The sequence below is a fragment of the Zootoca vivipara genome, chromosome 2 (genome assembly GCF_965207765.1).
Source record: "Zootoca vivipara chromosome 2, rZooViv2.hap1.1, whole genome shotgun sequence".
NCBI lineage: Eukaryota > Metazoa > Chordata > Lepidosauria > Squamata > Lacertidae > Zootoca > Zootoca vivipara.
In genome coordinates this window covers 4,436,787-4,460,607 of record NC_142584.1, presented here as the reverse complement: position 1 = coordinate 4,460,607, position 23,821 = coordinate 4,436,787, and the positions used below count along the sequence as shown (strand labels likewise).

Below are 23,821 nucleotides of genomic sequence, written 5' to 3'. Positions count from 1 at the left end.
ATGATCAATCTGCCAGTCAGAGATAAATTATGTGGTGGGTCAAAGCTAGGATTCAGGAGCACAGAACTACCACTCAAAAAAATCTGAACTAGTCTGCTAAGTCTTCGGTTTGTGGTTAAACCATGGGGCCAGCGTGTTTTTAGCTGCTTGGTTGAACAAATTAAAAAGCTGAACAATTAATGTGACTATTGCACAGGAACATTACAATTAATGTATGTTTACTCAGAAATCACATTACATTCAGCAGACTGTACTCCCAGGTTAAGTGTCAATAGGACTGCAGTTTGCAAAACCCTGAAATATTTTGTAGCACTTATTAAGCCACTTTGGGGCACTAGTGCTGGAAAGCCAGGATTAATATTTGCTGAAGAAACATCCCACAAAACTCATTGGGGTATAGACTCTGAATATCTGATGTGGTCCTTGCCTTGCTGCATCTGAGGAAGTAGGCTGTAGTCCATGGAAGTTACGCCATAATAAATTTGCTAGTTTTTAAGGTGCCACAGAACTCCTTGTTTTGTTTTGTGTTGTGTTGTGTTGTGTTTTGCTGTAAGAGACATCCTAGCAGTCCTTGCCTCAGTGACTTCAAAAGATCTTGGCTGCCTATTGAAGTAGGCTTTCTAGTAATCTGGGAGGGGAATTCTAATCAGGCTTTTTCTGCCACTATTGCTTGAGAATGTTTCCTGCTGAGCAGAATTGTCCTGCCCAGCGGGATGCCCAGACTGTGTTTTCAGAGTAACTTATAAATCCTCCTTGTCCAAGGACAAGTAATTAGCAAAGGCTTTGTTATCTGGAGATTGCTGCCCTAACTCTGTGTGATCTCTACACATAGCAACAATAGCTGACTTTTGCTACTGAAACTAATGCTGGGTCCTCCTGTCACATTAGTATAACTCCAACAGGCCTTATATAGTCATTCTCATTCTCTGTCTCTGTCTCTGTCTCTGTCTCTGTCTCTCTCTCTCTCTCTCTCTCTCTCTCTCTCACACACACACACACACACACACACACACACACTTTATTTTTATTTACTGCATTGTAGTCTTGACATCCCTCCAGACAGTGAGAAGGACACATTCTTCTTCCCCACAACCCCCTGCAGCAATCCTGTGTGAGTAGGTAAGGCTGAGTGTGTTGGTGCCAGGTTTTATTGGGGGGGGGGCCTCTTGGGTACAACTCCCTCCCATAGTCTGTCTTTGTTGAAAAGCATAAAGAGGAATCCTATGTCACCAGGATGGTGAAAGCCAAAGCAGACTGTGAGCAGCTGCAAAGTAATTTCTTCCAGCTAGGTGAATGGGAAATAAAATGGCAGTGTCACTTACCATGATAAAAAAATTCCTTCAGTAGCTGAAGGAATTTTTTTATTTTGCTTCGACTCAGACCATCACGGCTACCTACCTGTAACTTACCATGATGTCACTTTACCCTTTAAAAGGCAACCCCAAATTTCCTTGTGTACTGTAATGCCTACTATGCTAAAATATGATAATTATTATTATATTGCTTTGTACTGTGAGGTTGGTGCATCCCCAAAAGAGAGATACAGCTGGAAAAGATGCAAGGAATGGGCCAATCAAAATGACAGTGCAGATGCTTATGGGGAAAGGCCATATTGGTTGAAGATACCTTCTTTAGAAAATAATGTAGGGCATATAGTGGAGGCTTGAGTTATGAATGGTAACAGAATGGTTGGCAAACTTATTCCCATGCATAACACTAGAAGTCAGCCAATTAAACGCATAAATATAGGAGTGATGAAGGTATTTTTCACAACACATAATGAACAAGGATATCATTGCCAAATGTGATGGTTTTAAAAATGGGACTAGACAAACAAAAGTGTACCTAGGGTCCCCTGTGCCCACCCAAAGAAAACCCCTTTGCTGTATGCCTTTGTGCTGCGGTGCAAGGATGGGAAGCTGCTTCTGCATTTGATCTCCCCATGATAGCAGTGGCATGTTGCCATTTATGTCATACACTCCATAGTGATAGGTGAATTTTGTGGTGCCCCCCCCCAGCCTGTGCCCCCAGCAGAAGCCAGTTTATCCACCCACCAGGTACACTTCTGTACACTAACTCTTACAGAGGACTAGTGAGTGGGACAATAGCATTGGCATCAATATACATGTAATCTCCAAATCTTTTAAACAATGATTCCTCCAAAAACTTTGAGGGGAAGGGGCAGCTAACAAGGGAGGGCCGTTTGTCTTCATATCCTGGCGGTTGATTTTGAATCTGGCTATCAACTGCTAGAAATGGGATGCTAATAATAATAATAATAATAAATTTATTTATACCCCGTCCATCTGGTATAAATGGGCTAGACTAGGTTGACATGTGGTTTGATAACCAGGGCTCTTGTGCTCTAAACTAATGTCTGAAATAAGTTTAGAAGCAGCACTTCTGAGCAAATAAGCTATCTCAGCAAAGGGTCAGATTCTTAGGCTTCAGACCATGTCTCTCTCTTGTATGGTTTTGCCCTGATGCTTTGTAACATCTCTTTCTTAAACATTGCTAGGAACACAGTACGCAGCCAGTCCTCTCACCTATATTAATTTCATGGATCCTGAACGACTTGTCCAATGCCCTTATGATAAGAACCACCAGATCAGAGCCTGCAGGTTACCTTACCACTTGGTGAAATGCAGAAAGGTAAGAAAAGAAGGGCATTGGTAGGGTACCACAAATAACTTCTCTTCTTAAAATGGCCTTGCACATCTTGGATTTGTAGGAAATGGTTGAAGTATGTTAATTCACCGGAGAAGAATGAGGTACCCTGGCTCCTATGGGTGAAAGCAAACAGAAATCTAATTACCACTTTGTGCATTGGCTCCCTTTTCAAAAGCAGAGTAAGTTAGCTCTGATCTGAGGTTATGTGACATGTTGAACATCCAAACAAATGTAAACAAGTTCAAACAAAATTGCGCAATGAAGCCATTTGAGCGAGTCCTCTAGAGTCTCCTGTTTGGTACACATTGTCTTCTATTGGAAGGACTCTTAATTTTAATAATTTTGTTTTTGTGACCTTGCAGTGAGATATTGTGCGGCTTTTAATCCTGATAAAATGCCCCGTGATAGTGTCTTGGTATCACACCTATATCAGTGTGACCACCAGAGTTGCACAGCACCAGCAGAGTAGTCTAGCAAAGCTTCCGAGTCCTCTCCCTTTTGAGCCGTCAGCCTTTCCAGAGTCAACAGTGAAGAAATCTCCTTGACCACAACACAGTTCAGTGTAAAGTGTTTTATTGCTTCAAGACACAGCACAGTTCAAACACACTATATATATAAAGTTAAGAGATGCTCGTGCATCATAAACTATGCTGTAGTAACCTGGTCTTAAGAGATTAAACTGAAGAGATCCAAATATGCAAAGAGGTCCACATTGGAGGAGAGATGCAGCACTACCTTTTGCTGCTGAATGCAGCCTTGGCTTTATAGCTGGCAATGCACAGACACACATTCCTTGGAGAAAGGGGGATGGATGAGTCCTGCCAAAGGCCTGTGGCCTTGAACTGTTTCCAGAGGCCCACCACAGCTGGCATCCTAACTCTGAACAGAAATCAGACATTGGGAAAGACACAAAACAAGCTGTTAGTGCAATTCTGCACATATTTGCAAATTACACCAGCACTCCATTAATCCTCTCCTAAGTAAAGTCAATACAGATTAAGATACCGGTATTCTAGTCCTCTAGAACAGGCACCCCCAAACTGCGGCCCTCCAGATGTTTTGGCCTACAACTCCCATGATCCCTAGCTAACAGGACCAGTGGTCGGGGAAGATGGGAATTGAAGTGCAAAACATCTGGAGGGCCAAAGTTTGGGGGATGCCTGCTCTAGAGAAAAGCAGTCCTAAAAATAGGAACTATTCTTCACAAAGTCCACAATGGTTTTTCTGGGGTGGGGGGCTTATTAACTGGCACATCTGTTCATAGAGAAAGGACTTGTCCAAGTGGAATGTGGAGTAAAGAATCATTTACTTAACTGTTGTGTTTTTTTCAAATATACAACCTTCCTTTAATCCAGGAGTGGGGAACCTGTGACCCTCTAGATGTTGCTGGACTCCAACTCCCATCATTCCTGCGTATTGCCCGGTGACTGGGGCTGATGGGAGTTGAAGTCCTGCCACATCTGGACAGCCACAGGTTCTTCACCCCTCTATGTCTCCTCTCTGTGAATAGGACTGACCAGGACTGGGCTGCATCAATAGGAGTATAGCATCTAGATCAAGGGAAGTAATAGTACCACTGTATTCTGCTCTGGTCAGACCTCACCTGGAGTACTGTGTCCAGTTCTGGGCACCACAGTTCAAGAAGGATACTGACAAGCTGGAACATGTCCAGAGGAGGGCAACCAAAATGGTCAAAGGCCTGGAAACGATGCCTTATGAGGAACGGCTTAGGGAGCTGGGTTATGTTTAGCCTGGAGAAGAGAAGGTTAAGGGGTGATATGATAGCCATGTTCAAATATATAAAAGGATGTCATATAGAGGAGGGAGAAAGCTTGTTTTCTGCTGCTCCAGAGAAGCGGACACGGAGCAATGGATTCAAACTACAAGAAAGAAGATTTCACCTAAACATTAGGAAGAACTTCCTAATGCTGTAAGAGCTGTTCGGCAGTGGAATTTGCTGCCAAGGAGTGTGGTGGAGTCTCCTTCTTTGGAGGTCTTTAAGCAGAGGCTTGACAGGCATATGTTGAGAATGCTTTGATGGTGTTTCCTGCTTGGCAGGGGGTTGGACTGGATGGCCCTTGTGGTCTCTTCCAACTCTATGATTCTATTGTAGCGAGGTCTTCTAAGAAAGCCATGGTGGATTCAGTGAAGAATGTTGGGTTCAGTTATTCTACTACTCTTCCCTAGAGAGAAATAGAATCTATAATCATCGCATATGAAGCCAACATGGATTAAGTGGGCATGTTATCATAGTAGAGAATATCCCCTTTCATTCTTGAGTGATGGGTGGGTTTGATGGAGGCCTAGCTCTGCACTGCTAACTTTTGACTTTTTTCCAGAACAACCAGAAGATCGCCAGAGAGCTTGCAACATGCCCCTACAATGCCCGTCACAGAGTTCCAAAGCAGGAGTTAAAATTGCACATGGCAACTTGTGAGAACAAAGTTTCTCCAGAGGTCTTGGAGGGTAAGAGAATTGCTCCTGCCTGCTCTAAAACTCAGCTAGAGCATGTGTGTATAATATTGATGATGCTGATGTAAGAAAACTTAAACTCTGGGCACTCTAGCTGGAGATACATGCTCTGATTGTACTGCATACTGAGCATTCAACCGGTTGTAAAAGCTGGGATGAAAGAAGTAATGAATGGATTATACTAAGCAGGGTGAGTGTAACAAGTAGCATTCAGGTGTGGGGAGTGACTTAGCTGAGTGCCAGTTCATTTCTTGAAGTGTGTGATGTAATGGAAGATGGGATTAAAATTCAAGACTAACTTGATTGAAGTACTTACTGGTCAAACAAGTGAAGGGAGAAGTGCTGTAGGTAAGGATCTAGGCATTATGTCACAAACTATAAAACAGGAGGCTGCAATACATGAAGTAAAGGCAGGCTTGTAGAACTACATTACAAAATTGGAAAAGAATGAATCTTGAAGGATGTCTTTGTTTCAGTTCATGTAGCATTTTTGAAAGTGCAAATTGGGTAGATTTGCCTTGAAATGCAAACTGAATTCAATTTATCACCATTCCCTAGCCGGAAGGAGCAGCCTTTGCTTAAAACTCTAGTATACAATGTCTGCCTTCCACTAAAAATGGTTTATACTTGATAGCCTAAAATAAAACTTCATATATGAAAACTGGGATATTCTGGTGGTGATAGCTGTACACACAAACACTGATATAGCCATAGCTCACTGTAGCCCTGTTCATGCATTCAAAAGAGCCGGTGAGGGTTTACTGTAACTTGGGGAGGGGCACCAGTCGTCTTCACCCCAGGCAGGGGAGCCAACTTGGGCCCCAGGTTATGGGTGCCCAGTGTGCATGACGTCATGACATTACATGTGCCACTGGAAATCAGGTTACGAAGCCTCTGAGATGCTGTTTGAGGCCTTGCGAGACCTCGGAAGTTGCGTCAGGGGCCCTGATGTGTGGGTGCTAAGCACCCACAACAAAACTTTGGCGCCCCTGACCCCAGGTATGCTCACTCCACCCCTGGTCTCCCCATGTTTAAGCAGGAAAGTCTGAAAAGATGCACCTGATGTGAACACACAAACACAATCTCAATGCATGGAGCAGCCATCTCTGAAACTAGAACTAACTTCCAAAACCAAGATGTCTTAACTTTTTTTCTTTTCTTAATACTTGGACAGTCACTTCAAGCAGAGGTGATCCAAAGAACAGAATCAAAGAGGTGACAGCCTGGCAGTGCCCCCCTCCAGAAGAAGACTGGGAGGCTGGTGAGTTGTTGTTTTTCTTCCACTTGTGCAAAAACACACTTTTTGGGTTGCACCACACCCTGGCTGAATTTGAGTGTGCTTGGCTTATTAGAAGAAAGCTGCATTTAGAATACCCCTCCACACACACACACACACCCCTTCTAACATGCTTAACCTGGAGGAGCCAACTTGGCACTTTTATAAGGAACTGAGCTTCTTTGGCAAAATTATCATGCATGAAGAAGCCCCGCTGAATTGGACAAAGAGTTCAGCATCCTATTTCAAACAGTGGCCTGCTAGATGCTGCAGGAAATGATGACAATGGCACCTCATCCAGTGTCTGTCCCATGTTCTGCCTCAGAACATGAAAGTTTACCAGAGGAAGAAATTGCAAAGTTCATTGTCCTTTTCAGATTGTTCTGTTGAGGAGGCAGTATTGGGGAAGGCAGAATACATAGCTTCTTGTAACTTTTATTAAAGCATCGGAGCAGTTTATTACATAAGGGCAATACTATAACAAGACAGCCCCTGGCCCATGGGCTTGCAATCAAAATGACACAAGTTATAAGGAAATACATGTGGACTCCAGAGGAAAACAAATACTATAATCTCAGGCTCAAATTTTTATAGTATAGCATAGTAATTATTAAATGACCAGCTGTAATCAAAATGGTTATTGGAAAGAGGGTCTCAACAGGGCTGGTCTCCCCAAAGAGCTTAATAGGAATAGCCCTGTCTCCAGTGTGTGCTCTGGTACAGCCTAAGAACTGAAGTCTAATTTTGTTTTCTTCTGTCCTCCCCATTACCTTGTTAATTGCGGTATAGTACCTGGAAAAATGTAGCTGATTTATAAATAGAATAATGCTGTAGTAAGGGCAAATGAGGGTGTTACAACCATTTGTGGTCCCAGAGCAAATTTGTAGCTTTTCTTCAAGGAAACAATTCATACAGGTTTTCCAAAGAACATCAGGAAAACCCCACTGCTCTGAAGGGTCACTTGATCCAATTTAGACTCTCCCGAAAGCCCATCCAATCTGGAGTCTGAGTACTCCCATAATATGTAAGTGACTGTGGCAAGGCAAGGGGGATTATATGCGCCAGTATGAGAACCCTGCCTAATGGTTTTGTTACTCTCTCCTAAGATGCTGATGAATATCCTGCTGCTCCTTTTGTTTTTGGCACCAGGTAAGACTACATAGGTTCCTTTGTAGCCTCATGAAAATCTAATTGTATTCAGAGCCTGGCTAGCAAACACCAGGGATACAAAGGCCAATGGAGCAAAAATGCCAACAAAGAGGATATTCCCCTCTAACCTCTGGAGGCACTTCTTAAGACGCATCCACTTCCAAGAGTAAATAATCACCACTCACTTCTGCTATTAATAAAATAGGAATCTACTCAAGTAACTTTGCTGTTGTGCCTGTTTCCCACCTGGCAGCATAGGGAAAGTCAATGTAGTAACCATCATATGTTCTTAGACAGGTTTCCTCAACCTCGGCCCTCCAGATGTTTTGAGACTACAATTCCCATCATCCCTGACCACTGGTCCTGCTAGCTAGGGATCATGGGAGTTGTAAGCCAAAAACATCTGGAGGGCCGAGGTTGAGGAAGCCTGTTATTAGACTTCAACTCCCATTGGTCCCAGCCAATGCACGCCAAAGGTCAGGGGTGATGTGAGTTCTAGTACTACAACAATTTGGAAGGACACCACATTGGCTACATCTGCTTTAACACCTAGGTGGGCTGATGTTACTTTTTATACACTGTCAGGCTGTAGTACAGACCTAAAAACATTTCTTACTGGGAATTATCAGTTCAGCTCTCAAATATATTTCATCAGTGGCTTTGTTCTCTGACAGAACCGGCTTTTGTGACTATATTTAACACTTACCTTGACTCTCCATACACTGAAGAGGACTCATTATTTTAAAATAAATGACTAAGGACACTATACACACAAGCCAGGGAAAGGTTTAAATGGTTAGCTGGGGAACTTTGACAGCGTAAGTAGTTACTGAACACAGACTCATAAACAGGTGTGCAACTTTAGACACATAAACATAGAATTCAGCTACAGAGAACAATTCAATCAGTATGTTTTTACCCCTTTCCAGCTCCGCAACTAGGTGCTTCCCTAGTAGTCCCTGTCTATGGAACTGCTGCCTTTTGTTTACTTTTTTGAACAGAGGATCCACTTCAGCAATTGGAGTTGCATTTCAGTGTTCTTTTGTTCTCCCTGGCATGGTTCCTCCATCTCTGAAACCTGATTTGTGGTCACTTTATACGGTAGTTCAATTAGCTAGTGTTGCAATGTGGACTGGTAAAGTTCTATTAAGGCTTTCCCAGTCCACAGCGCCTTTAACTGAAAGCTGCTTCTGGCCATTTCATTGCTTCCTCCTCCCACAGCCCGGAGGATTAAAGGTAGAATGCTTCTCAATTACCCCCAAATGTCAATTCCTGTTTATGCAGGAGGAGCGTAAATTCTTTAATGATGCCTGCATTATGGTGTGGGTATTTGACGGGATTTGCCTTGATCTGAATGTGGTGCCTGAGCCGCTTGGAGTACCATGTAATATGGGGATTAACAGAGGATCCTGGTGGTGAAGAATGAATTCTTGGCTCCCACCCTTGAATCTCCTGATAATTGGGATTTATTAATTGGTCTTTCCCCAAGACCTAAACCTGGGTGGTCGTGGCAGCTTTTGCTGGGGGGGGGGGAGAAAGTGGTGGTGGAAGAGAACTGATCTGGGAAACCAGGGAGGAGGGGAGCTTGTCGCAGCAGGAAGTGGAGACACCCTGGCTACTTCACCAGCCTGACTCATCTCTGCCTCTTGGCCTCACTCCTCTCCTGCTTCTGGACTTCTATCTGCCACAGACTCTCCCTGTTCACTAAAGCCTGTTACCTCTTCAGCTTCTGACACCACCACCTCCCAGTCTTCTTCGTCTGACCATTCATTGTTGTCCCACCACCAAAACCCTGGGCTCTGAACCTTCCTCCCTTAGGGGGTTCCCCAGCTGGTGCCTCACACCATTCCTCTGAGTCCAACCAGTCCATGACAGATCAGGATGGAGTTTACTGCCCCTCCATGACCATCAGATGGGAAAATCTGATTACCAGGGAGGAAACAATTAGCATTCCCAACAGAGCTGTGTCAACCTTTTTTCTTGCTGCCACTGCAGAAATATTTGCAGGGGCAGCGGCTGATCTGGTATCCAGACCAAGTGTTAGCCACCCTTGCCTTGGGCTAAGTACACCTACCGTACTTGGCCTTCTGAAGTATCAGCTAAATAAAGAAAAGTCCCCTCTGAAAGCTACAGGATTTGTTTATAATGGGTGTGTCCTTTCATTTTCTTTTTTTCTAATATAGCTACTCTGGTGAGAGGAGGTAGAAATACACATCTTCCTTTTTTGAACTGTAAGTATTTTTATTATTTTTTTAATATCATTTTTATTGATTTCCCACCATTTCCATAGTTAACATATTTTACACTATTTACATTCTTGTTTCCATATTTTGTATCCTCACTTACATTTCAGGTTTTACATACTGTATCCACAATTCTTCTTGCTCTTCAAAACTAACTTCCATTCTTCCTTTAGCTGTCTTCTTGCAAACACATTTTTCTTACGCATTGCTTTCCCAGCTTCCAAATTTCAATTTCTTTCCCAATTTTTTTTAAGTACAGTAGGAAACAAGTAAAACTTTGAGGAACTCATCTTCTGGAGTGTTAAACCTGTTCAATTTGGCGAGTGAGAATAACAATTGATTAGCTCCTGCTGTGCCCGGATGAGAAATCCTTGTATTAATATCTTGCTCTTATGGGAGCAGGTTGAATAGGACCCTTCTCCCTTCCAACGTCATCAAATTTGGCACAACTGATGCTACATGGATTTGAGAATGTATTTTGGTACTATAACCAGCTTACTTTTGAGATTGTCTGATCCCATATGTACCTAATCAACTGCTTTGATCTGCAGTTTTTTGTTTAGATTAGTCTACCCAGCTAGGTGGAATGTTTGCAGGTGCTTTGATCTGTTTTTAGTTTATCACAGATTTTTATTATTATTTGGATGTTTTAAATAGCTGTTTACTGCTTTTAATGATGTGACTTTATTCTTGTTGTGAACCATTTTGAGGTGCTTACAATTACATTTTATGGGAAAAAAGTTTTTGTCCTTCTCTCCAGAGGCTCTCCTATAATTTATCAGCTTTGGGAAATGCTACTGCAACGGTTTGGGGACCATCCTAAGCTACTCTGGCAGGCTGCCAGTGGCAAAAAAATACTCAAAATGTCACTGCAAGATCACCACAGGGATTCTCCAGAAGGAGCGACAGAATACATACATTTTAAAAACCCAGCTTGTTAAGAAATGCTTTTAAAATTTTTGAAAAATACTTTTCCAATAAAATTTCTATAAATCCAGTTGCCTGCAATTTTCCCCTTATTCTCTTCCTCCAAGTGGCTAAGCATGCAAGCACGGTCCTTTCCCCTTTTATCCTCACAATAGCTCCATGATATTTGGAGTGACTGGCCGAAGGCCATCTGGTGAGCTTCATATATGAATGAGATTTGAACTTTTCTCACTGGTCCTAAGTTCAACACTCCAACCAATATACCACATTATTCTGGCACTCCCTCACTTACTGGGAAGGTATTTCATAGCTGGCAGAACAAACTGGCTGTTCAGCAACACAGGGCAGTAAAGGGTTTGCTGTTTTATGCAACCACTCCCTTTCCAATAGAGGTCTATGTATTTCACAAAGTGGGATGAATTCTCAACAGCAGGAAGCAGTATGAGAATGACCTAAAACAGGCATGTCTAACAAGAAGTAGGGTGTGATCTACGATCCAATATAAAAACCGGCAGTGATCTACCACCCAGGGCTGGGGGCAGGGTGGGCGGATGATGCCGATCCTGCCTTCTCCCCCTGCCTCCCTTCACACCCAGCACATCTCTCTCTCTCTCTCTCTCTCTCTCTCTCTCTCTCACTCACACACACTCACACACACACACACACACACCTGGGCTGCAGAGGAGCCATTGTCTTCCTGGCTATTGAGGAGCATGTTGTGCTCGTGGTGCCTTGGGCCTACGATTGACCAAGATCGACCCTGTGATCGAATGATCGATCAGGATCAACAGGTTGGATATGTCTGACCTAAAAGATGTGCAAGAATTGCTTGAGGCAGGCTAGAGAACTCCTGCCTCTTTCAAGTGCAATCAAGAGTAAGCCAAGACACATTTTTAGAGATCTGTGATAGTTTGTAATGACCTAGTACCTTTAAATACTTGGCAAGTAGAAAGAGTCAGACTGTCATGACAAGCTGGGTATGGACCAAAGGAGAGACATACATAGGGCAAGCTGCCCTGGAATATACAATGGATCGGATTTAGCTAAGTAGCTGCGCTAGCAGGAACCAATACCAAACCTGCTAGCTTAATGGGACTTGCTTCCCAAATCAGTTCTGGGGGTGCGGGTAAGCCCCCAGATCAGCATGCGGAGAGGGGAGATCATTTTGTCAGGCAAGCAAAAATGCTTGTGCTAATGGAATACAGTGGTACCTCAGTTTACAAACACAATTGGTTCCAGAAGTACTTAACCTGAAGGGAACTTTCCCATTGAAAGTAATGGAAAGTGGATTAATCGGTTCCAGACTGGTCCACGGAGTACTTAAACTGAAAATACTCAAACCAAGGAGTACTTAAACCGAGGTATGACTGTATTTGTGTTAGTGGAATTCCTCCGCATATGTTTCTGTTAATCTAATCCAGCCATGATGGGTGATTGCAGAGGAAAAGCTTGGGTCTGTATAACTAACCTTTTTCATAACACAGAAACACTGAGGTGCTAACCACAAGAGGATAAGGAAGACATTTGTCTTGAATAATTTAGCTGATGATGAAGCTGTAACGCAGTTGGGAGATGGTATCTGATAGGGCACCAATTTGTGCTGTCCCTTAGAAAAACAGAGGAAACAAGTGTATGAAATTTCTTCACCCTGAAAACCTAAATAGCACACACAATGCTCACCCCCAATCTCCATCCCAAGATAATGTAAGAGAAAAGACCACTGGATCCTGGTAGTGATGAAGTGCTTTGCAACTGAAGCTGTGTTTACACTGCAACGATTTTGCAAAGTTTTTTGCAGATAAAGTCGCTCAGATTCGGGAAGAGGTAGACTCCACCGTGGGCGCAGGGCCGGGGCGGGGGAGTGCTGGAGGTCTGTCTAGTCAAGTTGTGTGGGATCAATTCCAATCTGTTACCTCTGAGGATGTGGACAGGCTGCTTGGACGAGTGAAACCAACCACCTGTCTCCTTGATCCTTGCCCATCCTGGCTTATAAAAGCTAGCCGGCTTCACGGGTTGGTGAATGCTTCTCTCCATGAGGGAGCCTTCCCAGACCTGCTGAAAGAGGCGGTTATTAAACCGCTTCTTAAAACCATCTTTAGATGCGGCCAATATGGCCAACTATCGCCCAGTCTCAAATCTTCCATTCTTGGGCAAGGTGATTGAGCGAGTGGTTGCTGAACAACTCCAGGCACGCCTGGAAGAAGCAGACCATTTGGATCCCTTCCATTCAGGATTCAGGCCTCATCATGGGACTGAAACTGCCCTGGTCGCACTGGTTGATGATCTCCGGTGAGCTAGGGACAAAGGTGAGAGCTGTTTCCTAGTCCTGCTGGTCCTGGATCTATCAGCAGCTTTTGACACCATCGACCATAACATCCTTCTGGATCGCCTAAAGGGGCTGGGAGCTGGGAGCACTGTTATAAAGTGGTTCCGCTCCTTCCTCCTGGGCCGTGTTCAGAGAGTGGTGGTGGGAGATGAGTGTTCAGACCCCTGGGCTCTCACCTGTGGGGTGCCTCAGGGTTCTGTCCTCTCCCCCATGCTTTTTAACATCTACATGCAGCCGCTGGGAGAGATCATCAGGGGGTTTGGGCTGGGTGTTCATCAGTATGCGGATGATAACCAGCACTACCTCTCTTTCAAATCAGAACCAGTGAAGGTGGTGAAGGTACTGTGTGAGTGCCTGGAGGCGGTTGGAGGATGGATGGCGGCTAACAGATTGAGGTTGAATCCTGACAAGACAGAAGTACTGTTTGTGGGGGACAGGAGGTGGGCAGGTGTGGAGGACTCCCTGGTCCTGAATGGGGTAACTGTGCCCCTGAAGGACCAGGTGCGCAGCCTGGGAGTCATTTTGGACTCACAGCTGTCCATGGAGGCACAGGTTAATTCTGTGTCCAGGGCAGCTGTCTATCAGCTCCACCTGGTACGCAGGCTGAGACCCTACCTGCCTGAGGACTGTCTCGCCAGAGTGGTACATGCTCTAGTTATCTCTCGCTTGGACTACTGCAATGCGCTCTACGTGGGGCTACCTTTGAAGGTGACCCGGAAACTACAACTAATCCAGAATGTGGCAGCTAGACTAGTGACTGGGAGCGGCCACCGAGACCACATAACACCGGTCTTGAAAGATCTACATTGGCTCCCAGTACGTTTTCGAGCACAATTCAAAGTTTTGGTGCTGACCTTTAAAGCCCTAAATGGCCTTGGTCCAGTATACCTGAAGGAGCGTCTCCACCTTCATCATTCTGCCCGGACACTGAGGTCCAGCACTGGGGGCCTTCTGGCGGTTCCCTCATTGCGAGAAGCCAAGTTGCTGTGGAGCGCCCTCCCATCAGATGTCAAAGAGAAAAACAACTACCAGACTTTTAGAAGACATCTGAAGGCAGCCCTGTTTAGGGAGGCTTTTAATGTTTAATAGATTACTGTGTTTTATTTTTCTGTTGGAAGCCGCCCAGAGTGGCTGGGGAAACCCAGCCAGATGGGCGGGGTATAAATAATAAATTATTATTATTATTATTATTATTATTATTATTATTATTATTATTATTATTCCCCACCATGCAAAGACAGTATGAAATGCACTGTGGGAGTGTGTGACTTTGATGCATCTAAGCCGTTAACATGAACATACTCTTAATTAAGATTTAATGAAGTCTAAATTCATCCATTCAATCTTGAGACTGTTAACAAAAAAACAGAAGACTTGAGCTTTCACCAGACTCAGCCACCAAATTCTTCCCTGTTGCACCCCCATCACACCTATGGTGCCAATTCTGCTGCTGTTGCTGCTTCCATTTATCACATAAAAACTACCTTCTAATATCACATTTTTGTCTTTGAACCAGTCACTTTTTTAGACTCAAAAGCACAACAAAAATCCCAGCAGCCTGTTCCAAGTTGCCTTTTTAGCTGAAAGTCCCGACTACCGGTACTTCCCATCCAAAATTGTGTTAGGTCTTGCATCCAGTTCTTGGCTATCTGAGAGTTTAGAAAATGGGTGAGAATCTGCCAAACCTCTAGACAACACTCCCACCATGTGGCCAGAGGAAACTGTTTGTCATTGATTAATCGATTGTAAGTGGTCAATCTAATTCAACAACTCTCTAAAGTAAAATACTTTTTGTTTAAATGTGATTCTTCTTACAAAGTCCTCCTGTCTATGAGGCATTTGCATTTTTAAATTGCACCACCAGCAGGCTCTCTGCAAGAGAGAGTGAGCATTCTTAAAACCAGTGAAGTGGAAAAGAGGAACACAGACAGCAACTGCCCTGTAATTTTACTTTGACATACGCCTGTCAAGGTTCTTTCGCCGTTTCAGATTTTATTGAATTGCAACACAAGTCTGAGAGAAAGTGCACCACAGCAAGACAGCAATTCACTCTCCAAGGCTGATCTTTTCATTTGCTCGCGGGACTTATCTGTAACCTTGAGAAGGTCAAAACAATGGCTCAAGAGCAGCAAAAGCATTTTCACTTCTTGTAGGGCTGCTGATCTACCTCATTTTCTTACCTGCCCTCCTTTGCCCAATGACCAAATCACATGGCTGTACTTTTGCTCAGATTAAAGATCTCTCACACAGTCCTTCATTGGTAACAGCATCTTAAGAAATCTGAAATATAGGAAGAAATTCAACACCACCCTAAGGCAATTTTTCTCTCCGGACAAGCATTTCAGCTTACCAGACGGAAACATCCTTCCCCTGCCTGCTGTTCTGGGGGCTCTCCTGAACCCCTCAGAGCCAATTTCAGGAGGTGTGGAGGGAAGCCTCAATGTGCCAGCAAAAGCCCTTGCACAGGGCTTCTACTAACAGGACTCATTACTGTACAGTAGTTGAAATCCGCTCATAATGTTTATAGGGGTAGCTATTGTACCACTTTATGGTGTTGGAGGAGACTCTTGAGAGTCCCATGGACTGCAAGAAGATCAAACCTATCCATTCTGAAGGAAACCAGCCCTGAGTGCTCATTGGAAGGACAGATCCTGAAGCTGAGGCTCCAATACTTTGGCCACCTCATGAGAAGAGAAGACTCCCTGGAAAAGACCCTGATGTTGGGAAAGATTGAGGGCACTAGGAGAAGGGGACGACAGAGGACGAGATGGTTGGACAGTGTTCTCGAAGCTACCAACATGAGTTTGACCAAACTGCGGGAGGCAGTGGAAGACAGGAGTGCCTGGCGTGCTCTGGTCCATGGGGTCACGAAGAGTCGGACACGACTAAACGACTAAACAACAACAACAATTGTACCACTTGTGTGGTTGTAAACAACCAGCAAGGGTAGCCAGATGCAAGAGAGGAGTCTCTTACACCTTTGATATAGTTGTGTCAAAGGGGATTTCAGCAGGTGCTACTTTTGTCATACAAATTACAAAAGGTGTAAAAGTCTTCCTCTTTTGCAGCTGGATTGTCTATTGTCTTTTCAGCAAAATTATTTTTCTAATCATTTTTGCCTAAAGAAGGATGGGGTAGTCAACAGACTTTTACAAGCTTCAACTTCCAGCAAAGCCATGAATTCATTAAGTAGCCTTTAGAAGCCACCATTTGCATCCTTGCTATCAGATGTGAGCACTGGATATAATAGCAGTTTCTCATACAATTAAGAGTTGTTATCCAGTTATCTGCACTGTGCATTTAAGTTTTTTTGTGCAGGGCACAAGGAATTTCACTTGTGCAACATAAACTGGAGACTTCCTAGCCCAGGGGCTGCCATCATTTTTGGACCTGTGAGCATTTGAAACTGAAGAAACTGGCAAGGACATCACACAATTACACCTTGCACCCCTATTTTATTGGCTACAATGATTATTTCAAGCTTGATTTTAGCAAAGGGAGGAGACCCTGTGGATGCAAGGAAAGGCCTCTGTATGCCCCCATGCACCATGTTGGCAGCCCTCGTTTTACCCAGAACAGATGGTTGTCTTGTCTCCCTAGTCCCTACCATCACATAATTTAAAGGCATAAAATGTATCTCCGGACACAGGCTAGAAACCTGACATAGGGTTGTTGTGGGGACAACATGGATCTTTAACACATTAAATACTATTTCAGCTCAAAATAAATAGAAAACCCTCTGTGCTCTTTACAATAAACATTAGTCAGTAACATTCAGCCTTAATTACAGGTAGGTAGCCGTGTTGGTCTGAGTCGAAGCAAAATAAAAAAATTCCTTCAGTAGCACCTTAAAGACCAACTAAGTTTATATTTTGGTATGAGCTTTCGTGTGCATGCACACTTCTTCAGATACACTAGAAACAGAAGTGTCAGACCCTATACAGAGGGTGGTGGGGGTGGTTGGAATGGGAGATGGGCTGATGGGAGTGGTAAACCTGTAGATGGGTGTTAATGGCTGCTGATGGCTGCAATTAGTCCTGGGCTGAGGTGCTAAAGAAAGCTTGATCATGCATAATGAGATAAGAATCCGATAACTCTATTCATCCCAGGTGCTTCCATGGTTTTAAGCTTGGTAATGATTTCCAATTCAGCAACTTCCCTTTCCAGTCTGTTCCTGAAATTTCTCTGTAATAAAACATAGATCGCTTATTTGTCTTATATCTATGCATTCTAACACTCCAACAATGTGTTTCACTTCCAAGTTGTCTTATTTTACAAAGTTGCTTATTTCTGGAGTGCACATGCATATCTACTCAAGAGTAAGCAAATAAGCGAAATAAACCCATAGATCGCTTACTTGTCTCATATCTAAGCATTCCGACACTCCAACAATGTGTTTTGCATCAAATTGGCTCATTTTACAAAGGTGCTTATTTCCTGAGTGCGCATGCATATCTACTCAAAAGTAAGCAAATAAGCGACATAAACCCATAGAACGCTTATTTGTCGTCTGTCTATGCATTCTGACACTCCAACAATGAATTTTGCATCAATTTGGCTCATTTTACAAAGTTGTTTATTTCTGGAGTGCACATGCATGTCTACTCAAGAGTAAGCAGATAAGTGAAATAAAACGTTAGAACGCTTGATTTTCTTCTATCTATGTATTCTGACATTCCAACATTGTGTTTTGCATCAATTTGGCTCATTTTACAAAGGTGCTCATTTTTGGAGTGAATCTGCCGTTCTACTCAAGAGTATGCAAGTGAGTGAAAAAAACTCATAGAACGCTTATTTATCTTGTATCTATGCATTCTGACACTCCAACAATGTGTTCCACTTAATGTTGGCTCATTTTGCAAAGGTGCTTGTTTTTGGAGTGAACATGCACTTCTACTCAAGAGTAAGCAAATAAGCGAAATAAACCCAAAGAACGCTTATTTGTCGTCTATCTATGCATTCTGACACACCAACAATGTGTTTTGCTTCAATTTGGCTCCTTTTACAAAGGTGCTTATTTCTGGACTGAACAAGCAGTTCTACTCAAGAGTAAGCAACTAAGCGAAATAAACCTATAGAACCTATAGAGTAATCAGATAAGTAAAATAAAACGTCAGAACGCTAGATTTTCTTATATGACATTCCAACATTGTGTTTTGCATCAATTTGGCTCGTTTTACAAAGGTGCTCATTTTTGGAGTGAATCTGCCATTCTACTCAAGAGTAAGCGAGTGAAATAAACTCATAGAACGCTTATTTGTCTTGTATCTATGCATTCTAACACTCAAACAATGTATTTCACTTCATGTTGGCTCATTTTGCAAAGGTGCTTGTTTTTGGAGTGAATATGCACTTCTACTCAAGAGTAAGCAAGTAAGTGAAATAAACTCATAGAACGCTTATTTGTCTTCTATCTATGCATTCTAACACTCCAACTATGCGTTTCACTTCAGGTTGTCTTATTTTACAAAGGTGCTTATTTCTGGAGTGCACATGCATATCTACTCAAGAGTAAGCGACTAAGCGAAATAAACCTATAGAACGATTATTTGTCTTCTATCTATGCATTTTGACACTCCAACAATGTGTTCTGCTTCAAATTGGCTCCTTTTAGAAAGGTGCTTATTTCTGGACTGAACAAGCAGTTCTACTCAAGAGTAAGCAACTAAGCAAAATAAAGCCATGGAACGCTTATTTATCTTCTATCTATGCATTCTGACACTCCAACAATGTGTTTTGCTTCAATTTGGCTCATTTTACAAAGGTGCTTATTTCTGGAGTGAACATGGAGTTCTACTCAAGAGTAAGCAACTAAGCGAAATAAACGTATAGAACGCTTTTTTGTCTTCTATCTATGCATTCTGACACTCCAACAATGTGTTTTGCTTCAATTTGGCTCATTTTACAAAGGTGCTCATTTTTGGAGTGAATCTGCCATTCTACTCAAGAGTAAGCGAGTGAAATAAACTCATAGAACGCTTATTTCTCTTGTATCTATGCATTCTAACACTCAAACAATGTATTTCACTTCATGTTGGCTCATTTTGCAAGGGTGCTTGTTTTTGGAGTGAACATGCAGTTCTACTGAAGAGTAAGCAAGTGAGTGAAATAAACTCATAGAACGCATATTTGTCTTGTATCCATGCATTTTGACACTCCCATAATGTGTTTCACTTCATGTTGGTTCATTTTGCGAAGGTGCTCGTTTTTGGAGTGTGCAGTTCAAGTTGTCTTATTTTACAAAGGTGCTTATTTCTGAGTGCACATCTACACAATAGTAAGCAAATAAGTGAACTAAAACGTCAGATCGCTTATTTGTCTTATATCTATGCATTTTGACACTCCAACAATGTGTTTCACTTCAAGTTGTCTTATTTTACAAAGGTGCTTAATTCTCCAGGGCACATGCATATCTAAGCAAATAAGCGAAATAAACCCATAGATCGCTTACTTGTCTCATATCTTTGCATTCTGACACTCCAACTCTGACACTTGCTTCAATTTGGCTCTTTATGCAAGTGCTTGTTTATGGAGCGAGCATGCAGTTCTACTCAAGAGTAAGCAAGTAAGTGAAAGAAACTCATAGAACGCTTATTTCTCTTGTAGCTATTCATCCTGGCACTCCAATAATGTGTTTCACGTCATTTGGTTCATTATACAATGGTGCTCATTTTTGGAATGAACATGCAGTTCAACTCAAGAGTAATTAAGTAAGTGAAATAAACTCATAGAACGCTTATTTGTCTTGTATCTATGCATTATAACACTCCAACAATGTGTTTCACTTCATATTGGCTCTTTTTACAAAGGTGCTTAATTCTGGAGTGCACATGCATATCTACTCAAGAGTAAGCAAATTAGCGAAATAAACTCATAGAACACTTGTTTGTCTTGTATCTATGCATTTTGACACTCCAACAATGTGTTCCACTTCATGTTGGCTCATTTTGCAAAGGTGCTTGTTTTTGGAGTGAACATGCACTTCTACTCAAGAGTAAACAAGTAGGTGAAATAAACTCATAGAACGCTTATTTGTCTTCTATCTATGCATTCTAACACTCCAACTATGCATATCACTTCAGGGTGTCTTATTTTACAAAGGTGCTTATTTCTGGAGTGCACATGCATTATCTACTCAAGAGTAAGCAAATTAGTGAAAAAAAAGTCAGAACACTTACTTGTCTTCTATTTATGCATTCTGACACTCCAAAAATGTGTTTCACTTCAGGTTGGCTCATTTTACAAAGGTGCTCATTTTTTGAGTGAGCATTCAGTTCTACTCAAGAGTAAGCAAGTAAGTGAGATAAACTCATAGATCGCTTATTTGTCTTATATCTATGCATTCTAACACTCCAACAATGTGTTTCACTTCCAAGTTGTCTTATTTTTCAAAGGTGCTTATTTCTGGAGTGCACATGCATATCTCCTCAAGAGTAAGCGACTAAGTGAAATAAACCTATAGAACGCTTATGTGTCTTCTATCTATGCATTTTGACACTCCAACAATGTGTTTTGCTTCAATGTGGCTCCTTTTACAAAGGTGCTTATTTCTGGAGTGAACATGCAGTTCTACTCAAGAGTAAGCAACGAAGCGAAATAAACCTATAGAACGCTTATTTGTCTTCTATCTATGCATTCTGACACTCCAACAATGTGTTTTGCTTCAAATTGGCTCGTTTTACAAAGGTGCTTTTTTCTGGAGTGACCATGCAGTTCTACTCAAGAGTAAGCAACTAAGCAAAATAAACCTATAGAACGCTTATTTGTCTTCTATCTATGCATTTTGACACTCCAACAATGTGTTTTGCTTCAATGTGGCTCCTTTTACAAAGGTGCTTATTTCTGGAGTGAACATGCAGTTCTACTCAAGAGTAAGCAACGAAGCGAAATAAACCTATAGAACGCTTATTTGTCTTCTATCTATGCATTCTGACACTCCAACAATGTGTTTTGCTTCAATTTGGCTCGTTTTACAAAGGTGCTTTTTTCTGGAGTGACCATGCAGTTCTACTCAAGAGTAAGCAACTAAGCAAAATAAACCTATAGAACGCTTATTTGTCTTCTATCTATGCATTCTGACACTCCAACAATGTGTTTTGCTTCAATTTGGCTCGTTTTACAAAGGTGCTTATTTCTAGAGTTCATATGCATATCTACTCAAGAGTAAGCAACTAAGCGAGACAAACGTATAGAACACTTACTTCTCTGCTATCTATGTATTCTGACACTCCAACATTGTGTTTTGCATCAATTTGGCTCATTTTACAAAGGTGCTCATTTTTGGAGTGAATCTGCCGTTCTACTCAAGAGTAAGCTAGTGAAATAAACTCATAGAACGCTTATTTGTCTTGTATCTATGCATTCTACCACTCAAACAATGTATTTCACTTCATGTTGGCTCATTTTGCAAAGGTGCTTGTTTTTGGAGTTAACATGCAGTTCTACTCAAGAGTAAGCAAGTGAGTGAAATAAACTAATAGATCGCTTATTTGTCTTCTATCTATGCATTTTGACACTCCAACAATGTGTTTTGCTTCAATTTGGCTCCTTTTACAAAGGTGCTTATTTCTGGAGTGAACATGCAGTTCTACTCAAGAGTAAGCGACTAAGCGAAATAAACCTATAGAACGCTTATTTGTCTTCTATCTATGCATTCTGACACTCCAACAATGTGTTTTGCTTCAATTTGGCTCATTTTACAAAGGTGCTTATTTCTGGAGTGAAGATGCATTATCTACTCAAGAGTAAGCAAATAAGTGAAAAAAAAGTCAGAACACTTACTTGTCTTCTATCTATGCATTCTGGCACTCCAAAAATGTGTTTAACTTCAGGTTGGCTCATTTTACAAAGGTGCTCATTTTTTGAGTGAGCATTCAGTTCTACTCAAGAGTAAGCAAGTAAGTGAGATAAACTCATAGATCGCTTATTTGTCTCATATCTATGCATTCTAACACTCCAACAATGTGTTTCACTTCCAAGTTGTCTTATTTTTCAAAGGTGCTTATTTCTGGAGTGAACATGCTGTTCTACTCAAGAGTAAGCAACTAAGCAAAATAAACCGATAGAAAGCTTATTTGTCTTCTATCTATGCATTCCGACACTCCAACAATGTGTTTTGCTTCAATTTGGCTCGTTTTACAGAGGTGCTTATTTCTAGAGTTCATACGCATATCTACTCAAGAGTAAGCAACTAAGTAAGAACGCTTTTTTGTCTTCTATCTATCCATTCTGACACTCCAACAATGTGTTTTGCTTCAATTTGGCTCGTTTTACAAAGGTGCTTATTTCTAGAGTTCATATGCATATCTACTCAAGAGTAAGCAACTAAGTGAAATAAACGTATAGAACGCTTACTTGTCTGCTATCTATGTATTCTGACACTCCAACATTGTGTGCATCAATTTGGCTCCTTTTACAAAGGTGCTCATTTTTTGAGTGAATCTGCCGTTCTACTCAAGAGTAAGCAAGTGAGTGAAATAAACTCATAGAACGCTTATTTGTCTTGTATCTATGCATTTTGACACTCCAACAATGTGTTTCACTTCATGTTGGCTCATTTTGTAAAGGTCCTCATTTTTGGAGTGAACATGAAGTTCTACACAAGAGTAAGCAAGTAAGTGAAATAAACTCATAGAAGGCTTATTTATCTTGTATCTATGCATTCTGACACTCCAACAATGTGTTCCGCTTCATGTTGGCTCATTTTGCAAAGGTGCTTGTTTTTGGAGTGAACATGCACTTCTACTCAAGAGTAAGCAAATAAGCGAAATAAACCCATAGAACGCTTATTTGTCGTCTATCTATGCATTCTGACACACCAACAATGTGTTTTGCATCAATTTGGCTCATTTTACAAATCTCTTGCATATGAACTCAAGAAATAAGCACCTTTGTAAAATTAGCCAAATTGAAGCAAAACACATTGTTTGAGTGTCAGAATGCATAGATAGAAGATAAATAAGCGTTCTATACGTTTATTTGGCTTAGTCGCTTACTCTTGAGTAGAAGTGCATGTGAACTCCAGAAATGAGCACCTTTGTAAAATGAGCCAAATTGAAGCAAAACACATTGTTGGAGTGTCGGAATCCATAGATAGAAGACAAATAAGCGTTCTATACGTTTATTTCGCTTAGTTGCTTCCTCTTGAGTAGAATTGCATGTTCACGCCAGAAGTAAGCACCTTTGTAAAATGTTTTGCTTCCTCTTTTTGGCCCCCCTTTCAACATTGTGTTTTGCATCAATTTGGCTCATTTTACTAAGGTGCTCATTTTTGGAGTGAATCTGCCGTTCTACGCAAGAGTAAGCAAGTGAAATAAACTCATAGAACGCTTATTTGTCTTGTATCTATGCATTCTAACACTCAAACAATGTATTTCACTTCATGTTGGCAGTTCTACTCAAGAGTAAGCAAGTAAGTGAAAGAAACTTATAAAACACTTATTTGTCTTGTTGCTATGCATCCTGGCACTCCAACAATGTGTTTCACTTCATGTTGGCTCATTTTACAAAGGTGCTCATTTTTTGAGTGAACAAGCAAGCAAGTGAGATAAACCCAAAGAACGCCTATTTCTCGTCCATCATTTTCTCGTGCATCAATGCATTCTGACACTCCAACAATGTGTTTCACTTCAAAGTTGTCTTATTTTACAAAGGTGCTTATTTCTGGAGTGCACATGCATATCTACTCAAGAGTAAGCAAATAAGCGAAATAAAACGTCAGATCGCTTATTTGTCTTCTATCTATGCATTTTGACACTC

At 41.8% G+C, this 23,821-nt stretch overlaps 1 protein-coding gene across 1 annotated transcript; it reads left to right on the top strand.

Annotated features, from left to right (window-relative positions):
• Nucleotides 1–984: 984 nt before the first annotated feature.
• LOC118081550 (gametocyte-specific factor 1) lies at nt 985–10,807 on the top strand. Its single transcript, XM_035108046.3, has 7 exons — nt 985–1,119; nt 2,519–2,652; nt 5,010–5,136; nt 6,317–6,403; nt 7,525–7,567; nt 9,751–9,798; nt 10,571–10,807. The coding sequence occupies exons 2-6, from the start codon at nt 2,560–2,562 to the stop codon at nt 9,770–9,772; spliced, it is 372 nt and encodes a 123-aa protein (XP_034963937.2). The 5' UTR covers nt 985–1,119; nt 2,519–2,559; the 3' UTR covers nt 9,773–9,798; nt 10,571–10,807.
• The last annotated feature ends 13,014 nt before the right edge of the window (nt 10,808–23,821 follow it).

What these genes read in the sequence shown, in the direction of transcription:
- LOC118081550 (XM_035108046.3), top strand. Translation starts at nt 2,560, where the DNA reads ATGGATCCTGAACGACTTGTCCAATGCCCTTATGATAAGAACCACCAG. An exon ending in TTCTCCAGAGGTCTTGGAGG is followed by an intron (nt 5,137 to 6,316) that starts GTAAGAGAATTG and finishes ATACTTGGACAG; the next exon opens with TCACTTCAAGCAGAGGTGAT. An exon ending in CCTTTTGTTTTTGGCACCAG is followed by an intron (nt 7,568 to 9,750) that starts GTAAGACTACAT and finishes TTTCTAATATAG; the next exon opens with CTACTCTGGTGAGAGGAGGT.